This window comes from Poecilia mexicana, unplaced genomic scaffold (assembly GCF_051168715.1).
Source record: "Poecilia mexicana isolate PSO_F unplaced genomic scaffold, ASM5116871v1 scaffold_17, whole genome shotgun sequence".
Lineage (NCBI taxonomy): Eukaryota > Metazoa > Chordata > Actinopteri > Cyprinodontiformes > Poeciliidae > Poecilia > Poecilia mexicana.
Window position 1 is genome coordinate 30158397 of NW_028263386.1, and position 18649 is coordinate 30177045.

Below are 18649 nucleotides of genomic sequence, written 5' to 3' on the forward strand. Positions count from 1 at the left end.
AGCACATTTTAGATAAAATATAAATACTCTTACTGCTACAAACAAGGATGTTGCCATGGTTGCTGTTTCACGTGGTGGCGACTGGGCGGACATTAGCATCTAAATTTGACCAAACGCCAAGTTTTAGTTTGAAAACTGCACACTCTTTTATAAATGAGGCTCCTAGAGCATTTCAGAAATGATTTTTCCTGACTGCTGATTTGAAACCAGCTTATGCCACAAGGGGGCATTGTGTATTTGTCAGCAGACAACTACACTTCCACTTTGCTCTATGGAGCAAAGCGGAATGCGCATTATCGTGCAGACATCACCATTTCTTTTCTTTACAGGATAAAAAGTGACATATCCTGACTGGGGTGGAGCTCTAGGCCACAGCCCATAAAGAAAGGCTGTGCAAAGGCTTGTAGAAAAACAATAAAAATAACAATAGTAAGGAAATGAAAGAACAAAAAAAAAATTCATCTGATTAATCACAGGATTGCTGTGAATTAGTCATGCATAATTAATTGTTTATAAGAAATGAAATGAGCTGATAAATGAGTTATAAATATTTTTATTTGGGCTGCCAAATGATGAAAATAGGATTCAACAGTACAAGGCTAAACATGGTAACATTTTTTATGTTTTTGATGCTTTTGTGTTTATCACTGCTCATGTTTTTATTTGTTTATAGCAGTTGAGTGTTGCTTTAGTCATGAAGTCATATGTAAAATGATATTTCTCTATGCTGTGTTGTCAACAGCAGTAAAATGATTTTGAGGTTCTCCCTGGGGTCTGAGTGCCTGCTGTGCTGCAGCACCAGAGAAGCAGAGTGGGAAGAGAGAAGGAGGACAGGAGTGAGATAAACTTTGTAAGAAACAGGAGATTAGCCCCTGTAGGAACAGAGATAGAAATTACAAACTGATGATATCCAAAAAGTTTGGGAATCTGTTCAATTAATTGCTAAAAAGATTAAAGAATGTGAATTAATGCAGGATTAACAAGTTAATTTTGTGAAAGTGACAAGAGATCAGGGTATCCAGGTTCACACAAAGAAAAAAAAAATAAGATATAGAATAAGGAACTAAATTAACCATAATATATTGTTAGTAAGAACAAGATTATTATATAAAACATTGTGCTTAAATCAGAAACAAATCAGACATATAACTTCAATAACAACAGACTTTTTGTTCAAGGAACTCAAAACATTAAGCTAAATAACGAACATTAATTTATTTAAAAGGTAGTCCTTTACACAACTGGTATTCATTTTCTGTGTACAATTAAATGTTTTCAAATTAAATATGAAGAAACTTCACAGAGATGTCTTCAATGTTTTAATATCTCCATTTAAATCATCTTCTAACTGACAGCTCTCTCACTCTTGCTTTTTGGAGCGTCCCCTGAACGTGTCCATAAGATTAAAGGCTCCCAGGTACTGACCCAGCAGAATGCCCTGCTTCATGGGCAGGATGCTGTTAAGAGAAATACAAAGAAATTATTAGAGTGCTGAAAGATTGTGGATGTTAAAGCACTGGATTCAATTCTCCACAATACACAGAGTCAAGAAAAAGTATTTCATCCCTTACAGATTTCTTCAAATTTTACGTTTTGGTTACAAATGCTTCAGATGGCAAAACAAATTTCAATATCTGAAAGATATCCTGAGAAATCGAAAGATAGTTTTCAGTTGATGATTGCTTTTTTTTGTTCTAGATGAAAAAAGCTATCCAAACCAACTTGGTGCTCTGTGAAAATATAACTGCCACTGTTAATTACATTGTGAATATGGTGATTACATTTTTGATTTAAAGTCAAAAGTCAAACATATCTCCAATTAGTGGCAAATCTATAGAACCAGGAATCTGTTAAACAAAACCTGCAAGTCAAAAAAAACCCTAAAAAATCTTAAAAAGCAGATTTTTAAGATTACTGTTAAAAACCTTAATTTCTTAGGTTTTTAACAGAAATCTTAAAAATCTAAGAAATTAAGTCAATGAAATCAGTTAGTATGAAAACCTATCCAGTGAACTGACCTCCCAGTCCCTGATTGAGGACTCACCCAGGAGATAACTAAGTGTGTTTTCACAGCTGATAGTCTGGTAGGCTCAGCTCAATTGGGGACCAAAATTGCAACATTTGTTACATGTTCTGCTTGTGTAGTTTGCATTCTTGCTGAACTGCATCAAATAACCAAACCGTTTGAGTAGCACATTTCAGAAACAACGCAGTCCAAAGTGCTTTATATCATAAAAACACAAAAATACAAAGTATAATAATTAAGGCATTACAATTTGTCAAGTACCATCATTACACATCAGAATGTTTATTGTTTCGTTGATAATGTTTCAAAAGCAACTCTAAACAGGTGGGGTTTTAGTGTAGATTAAAAGCATTACAACACAACAAAACAGCTGTTTTGCAATTTTCTGGAAGTTTGTTCCAGATTTGAGGCTTTATAGAGGCTGAATGCTGCGTCTCCACGTTTGGTTCTGGGTCTGAGGATGCAGGTTGATACAACAGGCGCCTCATGTATAAAGCATACATAGGCACAAAAAATGTAAATGCCATATTTTACGCAAAAGTCAGAATGTATAAAATTGAACATGGCATGAAAACTTTTCACCTGCTGTGTAAATGTGCAGCAGCCACACAAACTTTTTCTGTGGACAATAAACTACAAAGCGTCAAAACTCTAAATATAAATATACTGAAACCTGACTCCATTCACTGATATTTCAACAAAGAAGCATCAAACCCAATGTTTTTTCATGCTTTTAATCTTTTATTGTTTAAATGTAAACAATATAAACACATACGTAAACACATAATTTCTTTATTTAGAATAAATGTCCACACTTCTCACTCTCTGGGATGCTGTCTTTCTTTAAATGCTCTGCTGTTCAAGCAGGCATTTCCACTTAGATCTATTTATTTTCTTTTTTTTCTATTTGGAATTTTGTCTTTGAAATGTATAACTTTTATTTTTTGGTGAGGTGACCTTATGTGCCCTGAAAGCACCTTTTAAATAAAATATGTAGTTATTGTAAGATGATTTATTTTTCCTTTTCAATTAATATGGTTTTATGTGAGATTGGTTATTTGCTGGGGATGTTGCATGGATGAGTGGGGGCGCTGTGCCTTCCAGAGGATATATTTCTTTCTTCTTCGAGGGTTTTTTTCTCTCTCTTCGTTGGGGGCTCCTTCTTATGAGGGGCGGAGACGTTAGGCTGTTCGGTTAGAAGGTTGAATAAAAGTCTGTAAAGCTACGCTATTCCCTCTCAGTGTCTGCTCTTTCTCTACCCACGACCTCTTATTTTATGGTGACACAGATTTAGATATCACTACGCAGTGATACATTATAATAAATACTAATACTGCTGCAAGCAAGAGCTGTTTCCATGGCTACTAGGACACATGGTGGCAGCCTTCTGGGTATTTATACTAATTTACATATCTAGTTATGGGTGGTGACAGGGTGAACCAGCTCTATGTCCTGCAAATTGGGATTTATAAAGGAAAAGTGCACAGGTATGTGCTTTCGCACGGCTTTGTACATTTTTTTTTGTGCCACACTTTTATAAATTTGTCCGTACGCCAATTTTTTGTGCAAAAGCTGCGCACAGTTTTAAACATGAGGCCACAGATCTTTAATATATTGTGGTGCTAAACCGATCAGTGATTTATAGACTAACAGTATTTTAAAGTCTATTCTCTGAGCTACAGGGAGCCAGTGTAGGGACTTTAAAACTGGTGTGATGTGCTCCATCTTCCTGGTTTTAGTGAGAACACCAGCAGCAGCGTTCAGCGTTCTGGATCAGCTGCAACTGGAGGATTGATTTGTTAGGTAGACCTGGCAGTGAAGATGCTGTTGCAGTAATCAATGTGACTAAAGATAAACACATGGATGAGTTTCTCTAGATCCTACTGGGACATACGTCCTTTAATCCTAGAGATGTTCTTCAACTGATAGAAGGCTGACTTTGTAACTGACCTTATGTGATTCTGAAGGTTCAGGTCAGAGTTCATTACTACACCCAGATTTCAGGCCTGATCTTTTGTTTCCAGCTGTAATAACTAAAGATGTGTGCCATGTCTAGATTGTTCCTCTTTAGGTGCAAAGATAACTTCAGTTTAGTTCAACTGGAGAAAACTATGGCACATCCACATACGAAGAACCACTGAAGAAAACACTGAGTGCTGAACAAGGTAGTTACCTTGTTCATGAAAAAAGCTAAGTGGCATGATATTTTAGCGGTAGAAGGATTTCTCTTGGTCTTTAAAAAAAGAAAGATTTCACATCAGAGTTTGATTGCGCATTCACACCTCCCCAAATGAACCGGATTTCTAGGCAAACAAAGTGGAGTTGGATTAAAGTGGACTAAACACTTTATTTAGAGTAAATTCACCCTAAATAAACCAGGATAACATCAAAAACTCTGCAGGCCTCACTACTTCATATGATATTCTTGCCTTGACAATGAGAAAGAGACTGGAAAAAAATATTATGTGTGGGAACGTTACAATTACCAATAAATATCTTAATGACCCTCAAGCCATTTAGGAAAATATTTTGTGCATTGACTAAACAAAAGTGACATTCTTTAGAAGATGTGTATGTAGACAAACAGAAGAAACGGAATAAACCAGAAGGATCTTTATAAATACATTTATATATCCTCCATGAAAGGATTGCAGCAAGAAGCTCCAGATTAACCTGAGTAGGCATTGTATGTAACCACATCAGAGAGCAGCAGTAATTTAAAAATAAAGAAAAAAAAAAGTAAACCTTATGATCTCAAAAACAGACATGGTATAAAAAGGAAAATACAGGTTTGAATGTCCCAAACTATGGGGAAATTGAACCGTTTATCCTGTGTGCCTAACTTTAGTTTTTTTACTGGCTAATGTGAAAACATAGTTTGTACTAGGTTATGATTAGGGTTTTTTGTACACAGACAGATACACCACATGTCCAATGTGATGTTTCAGGGCAAAAACCAACTGGCAGTTTGTTAGGATTCACACAAGCTATTTTTATTTGAAAAAGGTTCTACAAATAGCATTTGTAGTCAATTATTTGTTATGTTAGAATTATGCTTGTTCCTTCCCAAATCAATGCTTGTTAGCAGCTTTTGAATGACTAATAAACCTCAACAACAATGACTGTATTCAAAGAGTGAGGAAACAAAGGCAAGAGAATACAAAACATTGTTAGAAGCCTAAATACAATAGCTTCCATGTAAAAGAAAAGATGTGACAGTCAAAGTGTTTTCAAGAGACACAAAATCTTTACAATAAGAAATAATCACTTTTCATAGAAATGAGGAAACAAGAGGGAAGTTGCCTGTGCCTTTGAAGTGTTATCCTGGTCACATGTGGGGAAAATCTACTTTTTAACCGATATATTTCATAACCAACATTTGGCAGAGCCTCTTCACCTTTTTTTGTTTTGTTTTGTTTGTTTGTTTGTTTGTTTGGACATGGACAGTCTGGCAGCCTTTTTCTTTAATAATATTAGCCAGAAATTGTATTTGTGTGAACCTGGGAAAATCTTAGACTTTTACCAAAGTACTTTGGTATGTTGGTGCTTCTAACCAGTAGAAAAACAGAAGAAGAGTGTAACTTAGAGAGGTTGCCTGTTAATCCTACTGCCAAAAACAGATATGGAATTATTACACACAAACACAGATGAATAATTTTTAATCCACCACAACCTAAGGGTAAGTCTTTAGGTTGAGGAAACCGATTGACAACCTTAGAAACTCATATACACAAGGAGAAGACTGAACTGTACACTCCCAGGATTTAAACTTAGGAACCTCTTGTAGTGAAAAATTGCTGTGTAAGAGTTTGCTATAAATACCCATTCTAAACATTAAATTCAGGTGTTCCAACCACTCCTGTGGACGCAGGTGTGTAACAACCAGTCTCTAGGCATCAGGGGCACCACCAGCAATCTTGGGCCCCATGACAAAAAATTAAGATTGAACCAGGAGGAGGGTTTTAGTGTTGTTAATCAACTTCATTCACTCACTGCTAAATGTGGAGAAACAAATGAACACAGGAAAACTGTTTATCCGCCATGATTGGTAGCTATGTTAACTAGACTGAGCATTCACAGCTTGAATCTGCATAGCTCTGTGCTATGCTAGTTGCAGCACAGCACAGAGCGAGGGGGAGGCAGGATGAGCAGCACCACATGAGATTGCGATTGACAGCGCTAAAACCCGCCTCCTGCCTCTGATTGGTTGTTTCTAGATAGCACTGGGAGAAGGCACAGGAAATAATTTTTTTCACAAATGATCTCTCATGTCATACTGTCACAACACAATGACAGTTTCAACAAATATGTAAAAAAATATTTTTTATAAAAGTTACATAATGCAGCTATAATTTCTCTTAGGAGAGGACGGGTCAGGAGGGACGTGGCAACAGATATCTGTAATTTAAACGCAAGCCAAGGTGAAACTGTGTGGACTGGCTGCAGTCCAGACAGGAGGCTGTTTTTTTATCATTTTATAAAGATTGTTTGAATTTCTGTCAGCAACAAATATATTGTTTTTGTTGTGTAATTGTAAAAAGAGCAAAGACATAGAGAAATCCATACAGATTCCCTGGAATGATGCTAACTAGGTTGTCATTGGATACAGAGTTGCTCACTTTTTTCACTGGGACGGGGGTAAAAGGTTCATGTTGGTATTGGGGATTAGAGCTGCTGCTGACCGACTCACCTGTTGTCAAGTGTGGTAAAAGGTACAAGGGACAAGTTAAATATATGAATATCTTGGTATTTCTTTTCCTTAATCCATTAAATGCTATGGAGGCAAACAGTAGTCTGTAGCTAAGCTAACTATGCTAAATGGTTGATAATCTCACACAGTCTATTCACCTCTCTTGGAGAAAACTGTGTTACAAATAGACACTCTTGTCTTTTTCTCTCTCTTATATCTATGTTTTTGAAAACCTGACTTTATTATTATTATTATTATTATTATTATTATTATTATTATTATTATTATTATTATTATTACCCTAAGCTGCAAGGGAAATGCTGCTTGTAGCTTTATTTTTCTAGATCTGTTTTTTCTTAGACTTTATAGGACTAATTAGAGCAGAATATTTGCTTCTAGTGTAAGAGGGAACAGCATAAACTCACTTCTTCAGAGCAGTGATGAAATACATGCTTTTAGGCAGTAGAAGGTAGAGTTGGTCTGTGAGGACAGCATGAATAATCTTCTTGGCTACCTTTTCTGCATTTAGGATTGGCAGGAGTCTTGGCCACCTGTTGACAACAAAGTAAGAGAAAAATAAGATTACAACCAAAATCTAATTCAAGCAAAAAATATTGTTAATATGTAACATTTTATGTAACAACGCTTTCTCAAAATAAAGCAGTAGTAGTCTTTCCTGAAGACTGAACTTTAGTTTTGTTATGCAACATTACAAAATGTTGCATACATGTTTTGGAATGTTTTAAACAAGTAGTTTGAAACAACAAGCAATGTTTTGAACTACTCATTCAGTATTTTGAACAAGTAGTACTTATTCAGTTAGAACAAGTACTACTCAAGTGAGAAATTTAGCTGCCTGCTGAAGCCAAAATCCACATCTTCTGCTCAATGATACCTCAGGGGCACCACCAGCAATCTTGGGCCCCATGACAAAAAATTAGATTGAACCAGGAGGAGGGTTTTAGTGTTGTTAATCAACTTCATTCACTCACTGCTAAATGTGGAGAAACAAATGAACACAGGAAAACTGTTTATCCGCCATGATTGGTAGCTATGTTAACTAGACTGAGCATTCACAGCTTGAATCTGCATAGCTCTGTGCTATGCTAGTTGCAGCACAGCACAGAGTGAAGGGGAGGCAGGATGAGCAGCACCACACGAGATTGCGATTGACAGCGCTAAAACCAGCCTCCTGCCTCTGATTGGTTGTTTCTAGATAGCACTGGGAGAAGGCAGAGCACCATTGCTGCAACTAACAGTTAAACACAACTTTCAAACCAGCCTCAGAATCATCCTTAGCCAATCCAAGCTGGGACATACAGGTTTCTATCTCTAATTCCTTTTGTGTTCAAGATTCAAATGTCCCAGTTGTGTGTATTTCCAAGAAAGGGTATGATGCTATGCTGGAAGCTTCTCCACTTCTTAACAGGCTATAGAAAAGATGCCAGATTCACACAAAATTTGCACTACAACCACCTAACAACCATTAACTAGAACTTTAAAAAAAAGACTAGGAAAACATTAAATTTGACTATTTTGGATTGGCTGGATAAAGTCACTGCAGAGAATTACTTAGCATGGTGATATCAATGAATTTATTCCAAAACCTTTTGGGGAATTCTACTACCATTAGGGCTGGGAATGCATTAGATTTGATTAATCAAATGTGTTACTGTGTTAAAAATTTAAATAATTAAAATAATGCAATTAATCACATTTAAAATTTTATTTATAATTTAGTTTTTACATGTTTGTTCGTTTCTGGTACGCCTGTAAATCTGCCACACAAGTGACCTCCAAAGACAACAGCCATGGATGACAAAGCCATATTCTCTTGACCCACTGGGGGTTTAATTTTTCTTTTAAAAATCTAATAGGATGATGGAAAAGATTATACTGTTCTGTCCAAGTTGTGCTCAAATTACTTGACCTATCACCGAAGCTATTCAAACCTAAAACAACCTCACAATGCTAAACATGCTGAAGCACTACAGACATCCCCAACATTAATGTCCATAATGAATGAATGACTATGAATGACCAAGGAAAGCCCTTTGCTCCAAGTCTCGTCATTAGAGTCAAACACAAACTTACACACTGAGCTTTTTTCTTCTAACTTGCTGGCCAGGAAGAAGATTTGTTACAAAACCTTTGAAGTGTTCAATGGAGAACTTCTAGAAAGTGGTCTGTGTACCCCGCATTTCTGCGTTCCCATAGAGATGTGACAAGTCTCTTGACCTGTCTCTCAATTCCTCAGTGAGAAGAATACTTTCCTCAGAGGTTCTTCTGAGAATCTCCAGCTGGGACACCAGCTTCCTCACGCCTGCATTAAAAGAACAAGGTTTTTTCTCCATTTTCCATCAATTTTTGGATTTTTGGGCATTGCTTTGACCCAACTGACGTTTCACTCAAAAAGAGACCCTTCCATTTTCTGGGTTGAATTAGGCATTTCAAACTAATCATAAATTCCCTTTCTGTAGCATGCTTGTTTAATATTTTGCTGATTTTAAGCTGTGTTATTCTTATGTTGTTACTCTGTCATTTTAAATCTGCCACATGTTAGAGATTGTCTGGTTCCAGAGCAAATTGAATTTATTGGCTCTCACACTGCTGCTGGCGTTCTCACCAAAACCAGGAAGATGGAGCACATCACCCCAATTCTAAAGTCCTTCCACTGGCTCCCTTTAGCTCAGAGAATGGACTTTAAGATACTTTTTGTAACATAACCACCATATTTGTTTTCTTTTGATTAAATAAATTAAAAAGTATGCTGTTTTTTTAGGATGGTTTCAGTCATTTGATTGTTGAAATTTCCTAAATTTCCACTGTTTAAAACTGATTTTGAATATATATTTTCTTATTAACTAAATTTGTGTAACATACTAACCTGATATCTGAGAAAGAACCCCCTTGATGAAATTGTGAATTCTGCTTTAAGTCAAGCTGAATTTTAGCTTATAAATCACTGGGAAGATTAGCACCACAATACATTTAAGATCTGCTGTTGTTGATCTGCTCTCAGGTCTTAGCAGACCTGAGAGCTCTGCTGTCAGGTCTCAGAAGTCTGCTCTGCATCCCCAGAACCAGAAGCAAACGTGGAGAAGCAGTATGCAGCTTCTCTCCACCACAAACTTCTAGTAAATTGTAAAACAGCTGAAACACTGAGTTCCTTTAAATCTAAACTAAAAACCCACCTGTTTAGAGTTGCTTTTGAAACATTATAAATAAAACATTAGACATTCTGATGAGTAACAATAGTACTTGACAAAATGTAATATTTCCATTGTTGACTGTGTGTTCTATGATTCGAAGTTTTGTGTTTTTATGATGTAGAGCACGCCTTGCTGCTGAAATGTGCTATACAAATAAACTTGACAAAAATGCCAGTCATTTCTATGTTAAAATTGCAGTTTTCTATGGGCTGCCAAACCTTTGCTTAAACATCATCTCTGTAACCTTAGTGAAATGTAACCATCCTCTTTCAAGGCACTGTAAGAAATTAATTCATATATTTCATAAGAGTCCTTAAGTCCATGACCATTTCTCAATCATGGAAAATGACTGGAAAATGCAGTCATTTTCCAATCTTACTGCAGTGTAACTGGTTGCATTAGCAGACTGTTAGTCAACATGATACTTCTAAAGTGGCTTTAGGGCATTAACAGCTAGCTCTGGTCTTCTGGGAAAACAGGGAGCAGATGTAGAAGCATGTGGCTCGAACACGATGCATCACTCGGTTTGAAAATCTACTGCAGTAAAATCTGCACTCTCTTTTTAACTCTTTAATCATTTACCTGTTATTTGTAGTGTTTGTTTGTAGTCCCCATGACTAGCTAAGCTTTTAAGATATCTTTAAACTTCTTATCAATGCCTTCAGTCACATAAATATAGGCTTCTTTCACTGAGAATAATGAAGGCTTTTAAGAACATCCGTTTGCCAAGGTACAGCCCCCTCTGATTTTGTTACTGTCAAAAGTCAAAGTTGCAAACAAATTTTCTGTGACTCCATTTTGGGTCTTGACCACAGGCGGATATCTACAGAGCTGGACTGGTAAGGCCAAGTTGGCTTGATTTTGGATGCTGTTGTTACTTTATAAAACTTCAGCCAAAGTAATATTGTGAGAATCACATAAGTAGATGTTACTTTCAGGATATAATTTCACTGATTATTTAAGGGCTAGCTCTTTTTTTAGTTATTTATTTTATGTTGTGATTTTTTTAAAACTCATAAGAAAGTATGATTCTTTAGGTTTACCATAATGACTTCCTTTAAAAGTGACATTTCTAGCTAAATCAGCTTTTTGGGAACTTTAATGTTTTACTACTGATGAAGAAAGGTTTAATGTTTGTTAAATCAGGACATAACAATGGTTTGATCTTCAGCAGGTTCTAACATTTTTAAGTCTAATAACTGTGCCAAACACCCACCAAATTCAAGACTTTCAATATTTCTAACATAAAATGAAAAAAAAAATTACTTCTTACAGCCTTGCTTTTTTCATAGAATTGTTGGAAGGAAGTAGCAGCCATGAACTGCCGAGACGTAGCACATGATGTAGCAACTGCTCATCAGGAAATGTGACGAGATGTTTGAACAGTTTGGTGGTTTGAACATAAAGCTTTATTCTAAATAATAGTAAGATGGAGAAACATAAGCAATGACCCAAGAGAAGCATCTGTTCTGATGACGGTGTTGATTTCAATCTCTAGCACAGCTTTTGGTGAGAAATCTGGAGTGTTTCCTGCTCACTTAAAAGTATAAAATAACTCACAAATGTAAAAAAATTATATATATATATATATATATATATATATATATATATATATATATATATATATATATATATATATATATATATATATATAAAGCCTATGACTCAATGCCACACACCTGGATCATTGAATGCTTAGAGATGTACAACATCAATAGGACTCTAAGAGCCTTCATTGCAAACTCGATGGGGCTGTGGAAAACCACCCTTGAAGCCAACTGCAAACCGCTTGCACAAGTGTCCATCAAATGTGGCATATACCAAGGAGATGCTCTGTCCCCACTGCTGTTCTGCATAGGCCTGAACCCCCTCAGCCAAATCATCAACAAGACTGGCTACGGATACCGACTTAAGAATGGGGCCACAATCAGTCACCTCCTCTACATGGATGACATCAAGCTGTACGCCAAGAGCGAGCGAGACATCGACTCACTGATCCACACCACCAGGATCTACAGCACTGACATTGGGATGTCATTCGGACTAGAGAAGTGTGGCCGGATGGTTACAAAGAGAGGGAAGGTCGTCCGCACAGAAGGGGTCTCACTCCCAGAGGGAACGATAGCAGACATAGAGCACAGCTACAAGTACCTGGGAATACCACAAGCAAATGGCAACCTCGATGAGGTCACAAGGAAAGGAGCCACAGCCAAATACCTCCAACGAATAAGGCAAGTCCTGAGAAGCCAGCTCAATGGCAAGAACAAGATCCGTGCAATAAACAGCTATGCCTTACCAGTAATCAGATACCCTGCCGGAATAATTAGCTGGCCAATGGAAGAGATGAAGGCCACGGATGTTAAGACTCGGAAGCTACTAACCATGCATGGAGGGTTCCACCCCAAATCCAGCACCCTGAGACTGTACACGAGCCGTAAGGAAGGAGGCAGAGGACTAGTGAGTGTGAGAGCCACTGTCCAGGATGAAACATCTAAGATCCATAAATACATCAAGGACAAAGCCTCAACGGACGATGTGCTCAGCGAATGTCTCAGGCAATGGGGAACAGAGGACGAGGTGCTGGAGGAACCATCGTGGGAGGACAAGCCCCTACATGGGATGTACCACTGACAAATAACTGAAGTGGCTGATATCAGGAAATCCTACCAATGGCTGGAGAAAGCTGGACTCAAGGACAGCACGGAGGCCCTCATCCTGGCCGCCCAGGAACAGGCCCTAAACACCAGAGCAATAGAAGCTCAGATCTACCACACCAGACAAGACCCAAGGTGTAGGTTGTGCAAGGAGGCCTCTGAGACAGTCCAGCACATAACAGCAGGGTGCAAGATGCTGGCAGGGAAAGCGTACATGGAACGACATAACCAAGTGGCGGGCATAGTGTACAGGAACATCTGTGCAGAATATGGACTGGAAGCCCCGAGGTCAAAATGGGGGACACCCCCAAAGGTGGTGGAGAATGACCGAGCTAAGATCCTGTGGGACTTCCAGATCCAGACAGACAAGATGGTAATGGCGAACCAACCGGACATTGTGGTGGTGGATAAAGAACAGAGGAAAGCCGTTGTGGTGGATGTAGCAATACCAAGTGACCACAACATCAGGAAAAAGGAGCATGAGAAACTGGAGAAATACCAGGGCCTCAGAGAGGAACTGGAGAAGGCCTGGAAGGTGAAGACCACAGTGGTGCCTGTGGTCATCGGGGCCCTCGGGGCAGTCACCCCCAAACTGGAGCAGTGGCTCAAACAGATCCCAGGAACAACATCAGACATCTCAGTCCAGAAATGTGCAGTTCTAGGCACAGCCAAGATACTGCGCAGAACCCTCAAGCTCCCAGGCCTCTGGTAGAGGACCCGAGCTCAGAGGATGAAAGAGACCACCCACGGAGGGTGAGAGGGGAATTTTTTTTTTTTTATATATATATTCATAATACATAAAATCCAGATATAGCCAGGAGTTAAAACACAATGTTCTTCAAAAAATAAAGCTGACAGTGAATAATTTCTGGTAAGAATCAATGTTATGCTGTTTATCCCACCAAGCCCCTGTCCTCCTCTTTTGAGCTCTTGGTGGGAGAATTGTATTACTGGGTGGGGATTTATCATGTTTTAAATTAAGCACAATGTGCTGAGGACAGTGGGTTATGATTCCTTTCTGTACATGTTCTTACTTGTCTGTAAATATTATTCCTGACTGTGCATAATGTGTTGACTCAAAAACATCTAGAAAGTCACTTGAAGCAGTGGAGCGGTCCGCCTCCCCCTTTTTACACTGGTGGCATGTCCCAACCACACAGCTACTTTGCTGCTGGCTTGTTTTCAACTGGCTTCTGAATTGAATTCTACTCTGAGCCCTTTTGCAGTAAGTTTGGTGATATTACTTTTATCTAAACTGTGTTTATTGAAAATTAACTGTATTGTTTTGTGCCTATGCTGCAGCTTGATAGGTAAATATGATTATGTATGCCAACTAACAATAGGATAAATAATTCATGAATATTCATTAGCGTGTCCTTATTAATTTAGCTGGGAGTGTACAAATGGAACCGTACAGTTTCTGTTTGTTCTCACATCTATAATCAACACACTATTTAATTATTTGATTTCAAATGTTATCATCTTTCTAACCGGCACCTTCTTCACTCTTATTTTTGTTTGTCAGCTGGTGCTCAGCAGTTTGACTCAGAGCTGACTGACAAGAACTGCAGTGAAACTGTCAAGAAGTGGCTTCGTTACGCTCCAGAGTGGGAGGAAGGCATCAAGGAACCAAAGTGACCCCAACCAAAGTCAAACGTGGGTTACCCCAACACATAACGTTTCCCTGGTTCATACAGTACAAGGCTTAACCTCATAGACTCTGTTCTTCCATGGCCAATAGACTGTTGTTCTGAAAGTCAAAAAGGAGTCAAACATGTTTACAGATCTATGCCTCTTTTCCTAGATATAATGTAATATTAATGCCATGTTGTCATTTTTAAGTTTGTGTACACACATTTTTGGAAATATGCATGTAAGATAATTTTGAACAACATAATACCCCATCATCTGCTAACAAAATTGTGTGTTTAACACCAGTGAAGAAACTTTTAACGGTATGTTATGATGTAGACCTATCAGACCTACATCATAACATACCGTTATGTATATAACGGTATGTTAGGGTTAGGGTTAACCCTAACCCTAGGGTTACATATGTACATGATACATATGTATCATGTACATATTTAAAATGTACATGAATCAATATTAATTGCTTAACTTTGATTCAATGTAAAATCAACACAAACGTACATATAAATCCACATTCAGATGATGGTTAAATCATTAATGATATATTGTCAGTTATGGTTTAAATCCTAACGTTGAGTCACCGACCACTTTCAATTTTGTTCCAATGTCAAGCTTCAAAATGGATTCAATGTTTCTGCCTAATGTTGTTTCAACATTGCTTCATTCATATTTTGGTATCTAGGTACCCATCGTCTGCAAACAAAATTGTGTGTTTAACACCAGGAAAGAAACTTTTACTGGTATGTTATGATGTAGAACTATCAGAGCAAAAAATTTACATGAATCAATATTGATTCCTAACATTGATTCAATGTGAAATAAACACAAATGTGCATGTAGATCCAAATTTAGATGATGGTTAAATCAATATTGTCGTAGTGTCAGTTATGGTTGAAATCCTAACATTGATTCAACATGTAAGTCACAAACCACTTTCGATATTGCTTCATTGTCATGCTTCCACATGGATTCAGCGTTTCTGCCTAGCTATATTTCAATGTTGATTCACTCATATTTTGCTATCTGAGTCTTTTTAAGAAGATAAAGTCTTTAGGGTGTCCTGCATGTTTAAACATATCCTTCCTCCAACACATTTGGATCAAAAGATTGAATTTCTTCCTCAGTATGTCATCAAGTTCTGCAGAGGCAACGTAATAAATCAACAGCTGAGATTAAACAGGGGACGTTTAAAACACTCCTTGAAGACTGGATTATGACACCAGTGCTTTGTATTTTTCAACAAACATGAGTAAGAATTTATAGTATACTTTGCAATATTGCTCTACAACTAGAAATTAAGAAAACACAACAATTTCATGCAGGTCCTGATGTCTTTTGTCAATGAGCATATTGATTATGTCATCCAGTATTTTTAACCTACCCTAATGTTTTTTCGTCTGCTGTCTGTTGCTCACATAAACTGTGTTTTAAAAAAGCTGCTCGCATTCTTTTTACTTCACATTTAATAAGACAGGTTGCGTCATTGAGTTCAAGGATTTCATTTACAGGATATGTATTGTAATGTTTGTCATTGGCTTGGAAAATGTGTCTGAAAGCTTTGGTTCATTTAGACTATGTTTGTAACTGCATTCACTTTTTAATTAATTCTTAATACTGTCCTGTAAGTTGTTTGCTGTTTGTTTTGCCTTTTAAACTGTTGCAGCATACAAAAAACAAACAGTGTGGATGAATAACTGCCAGAATCACTGAACATTTTCAAGCTTTCTACAGTCGGAAACAAAATAAACCCTTTTGGCTCATGTTTAAATTTTGGTTATAAGGCAGTTAAAACAAATTTTCCTCTAAAATAAAATCCTGGTTCCTTTGTCAGCATTAGCTGACAAAATCATGAACCATGTAAATTACAGACACGTCCAATTTTGGCTACTTCATATTTAAAATTTAAAAGGCTTCCTTACTCTGCCTAATATCACCCATCAACAACAAAATCAGAGTTCAAATAAACTTGGTTTATCTACTCATTTTGATAGTAAGGCATGAGTGTTGACCTAAATTTTATAATTTAATTCAATATTTAAAATTATCATATTGAAGGCCTTACTATCAAGTTTAGAGCAAGGTGAGGGGCATACACACACAGCAACCGTTAGCTTCCCTTGAGAGAAAATGTCTGGCTCTTTTTTTTTGCATGAAATACCCAAAGTCTGCTCCTGAAAAACACCACAAATCTTTTGTTCATCCGTGAATAAAGTGTTGTCAAGTAATATCAGGATAAGCAAGATTACAAATAACAGTGAATAATGTGCAATAGTTAAATCAGACCACCTCCTTAGTCTTGATCCTGTGAATATTATTACTGTTTGTGTTAGATTAGCGGTTCTCAACGTGGGCGGTACCGCCCCACAGGGGGCGTTCAGAAGACGGCAGGGGGCGCTGGCGGACATTTTTACAAAAGGGGGGCGCTGGGATGCCTTTGGGGGGCGTTTGGTCGAAGGTAAACTTTACACTTTAAATGCACAACAATGCCAGTTTAGACTTTGAGCAACTTGGTAAAACTGTATTGTGTAACATTAAATCATGCTTGGCTGCAACTGTATCAATGGCAGCTCTTCTTCTATTCAGTGTTTGTTAGCTTCTGTTAGCTTCTTGGCGCAGCTCCGTTCTCCTGCTACTGGTAGCTAAAATCAAGATACCCTGACTGTGTATCCCTCTGAAAAATGAACCCATTTAAATAAAGAAATCCCTCAATGGGTGATACCACGATAGAGAGCATTCATTTTATAGCGATAACACCGGAGCTGTAAGTGGTCCTGTATGAAACTGGGGTGGTAGAACAACACAGCACTTTTAAATTTCAATAATCAGAATACCGAAATTGTTTCCGTTGTTTTAAAAGGTTTATGTCAGTCTGCCTTTTCCCCATCGATACGCCCTGCACCTTAGGGGCTTAAAAAAAAAAAAGATGCGCACATTGCGCAAAACTCTGAAACAGGAGAAGAGGGACATAAAACGGAGCGACGAACTAGATGTGAATTATGGCATGAAAACAGAGAATCCGACGCTGAACAGTGAAAAATCAACACATGATGTGAAACATATGAAGATGATTAGGCGGCGCAGCAGGTGATGAGTGAAGAGTAATGATGGTCAATAAACGATAAAATAAATCTAACAACAGGAAAGAAACTAAAGTGGACATAGCAATAAACCAAGAGAGGATAATACTAATCAAAGGAAACTAAATGGAAATGAATTTTGATTAACAAAATGCAAGAATAAACTAAGAAACTAAAGTAAATACAGAGGAATAAACTTGTATGGCAAGACCTTTCGAGCAATAATTAATACAGAGGACTGTATGGCAAGAATAAACACACTATTTCCAGATAAAAAGTAAAATAATATTGTTGAAATGCCATGGGTTTGTTGAGACCACATCTAGTACTGAGAATAAATATATCTTACAGATCATAACAGTAAATAACTTATCACTTATTTATGTTTTTAATTAGATTTGATTAAGAACCAGATTTGTTTTTTGTAATTTCTGTCCAGTAAAACTATTCATCTATAAATCAATAGACAGGTCTATATAAAGATATAATCAATGTTTCTGTCTCATATTTCTATGGCATTAAAGGACCTGGAACTTTTGTTTTTCCACTGAAAGTTCTGGTTTGCACAATAAATGCCATGTGGGTGAAATTTTATGGATGGTACTCTGATGTCCCATTCTCCTGAAGGCAGCACAGAGCTGCACCACCAGAAAGTGACAGAAACACTGAAGAGAAGAAGAGTTGTGATTAATGTAGTTACAGTTCTATCCATGTTTTAATGCTGCAGAGCTCAGTCATTTAGCAAATAGATCAAAGTTTAAACTGGCATGTTAAACATCTTTTATCTGCTCATCTTGTGGAATATTTAACAACTAGAAAATGGCACAAAATAAGAATATTTTTTCCGCTCTGATTGGCTGCTGTTAGGCCTACCAATTTTAACTTGAATGTTCATTGCATTTTTCGTAGACGCCTGTGAAAATAATTTCTATTCCCATGACTTTTTTGTTCTTTGGAAAATTATTTTTGATGATAAATACAGAAACAAGCATAAAAATCAAAACATCTACAATAGTGATAGTAATATTAATGATAAAATAATGGTCAGTGCAAAGTAGCCTGCAAATTTTTTTGGTGGGGGGCGGTGAGGGACCTGGATAAGGGCTAGGGAGGCGCTGGCCCAAAAAAGGTTGAGAAACACTGTGTTAGATCATTTCCTGATCTAACAAGAAATGCAAATTTACCTCCACCTTGTTCTCAAATCTATTACAGTTCAACTATTATCAATTTGAATGAAAGGGGTTCCACTGACAGAATCTATTCTATTCTATTCAGCAGTCTATGCAGCCGAATATCTGGGTCTTTTCAAGAAGATAAAGTCTAGGGTGTCCTGCATG

General features: G+C 37.3%; 1 protein-coding gene across 2 annotated transcripts in view; it reads right to left on the reverse strand.

The window, feature by feature from the left end:
* Positions 1-537: 537 nt before the first annotated feature.
* The window catches only part of LOC106904602 (epidermal retinol dehydrogenase 2-like), a 40859-nt gene continuing 22747 nt past the window's right edge, over positions 538-18649 (reverse strand). For both annotated transcript variants that reach the window (XM_088015073.1, XM_088015074.1), the window contains 2 exons: positions 7142-7267; positions 538-1457 (listed from right to left, as the gene is read on the reverse strand). In XM_088015073.1, the coding sequence (XP_087871199.1) occupies positions 1361-1457; positions 7142-7267 (223 nt within the window). In that variant the 3' untranslated portion in view covers positions 538-1360. The remainder of the gene's footprint in view (positions 1458-7141; positions 7268-18649) is intronic.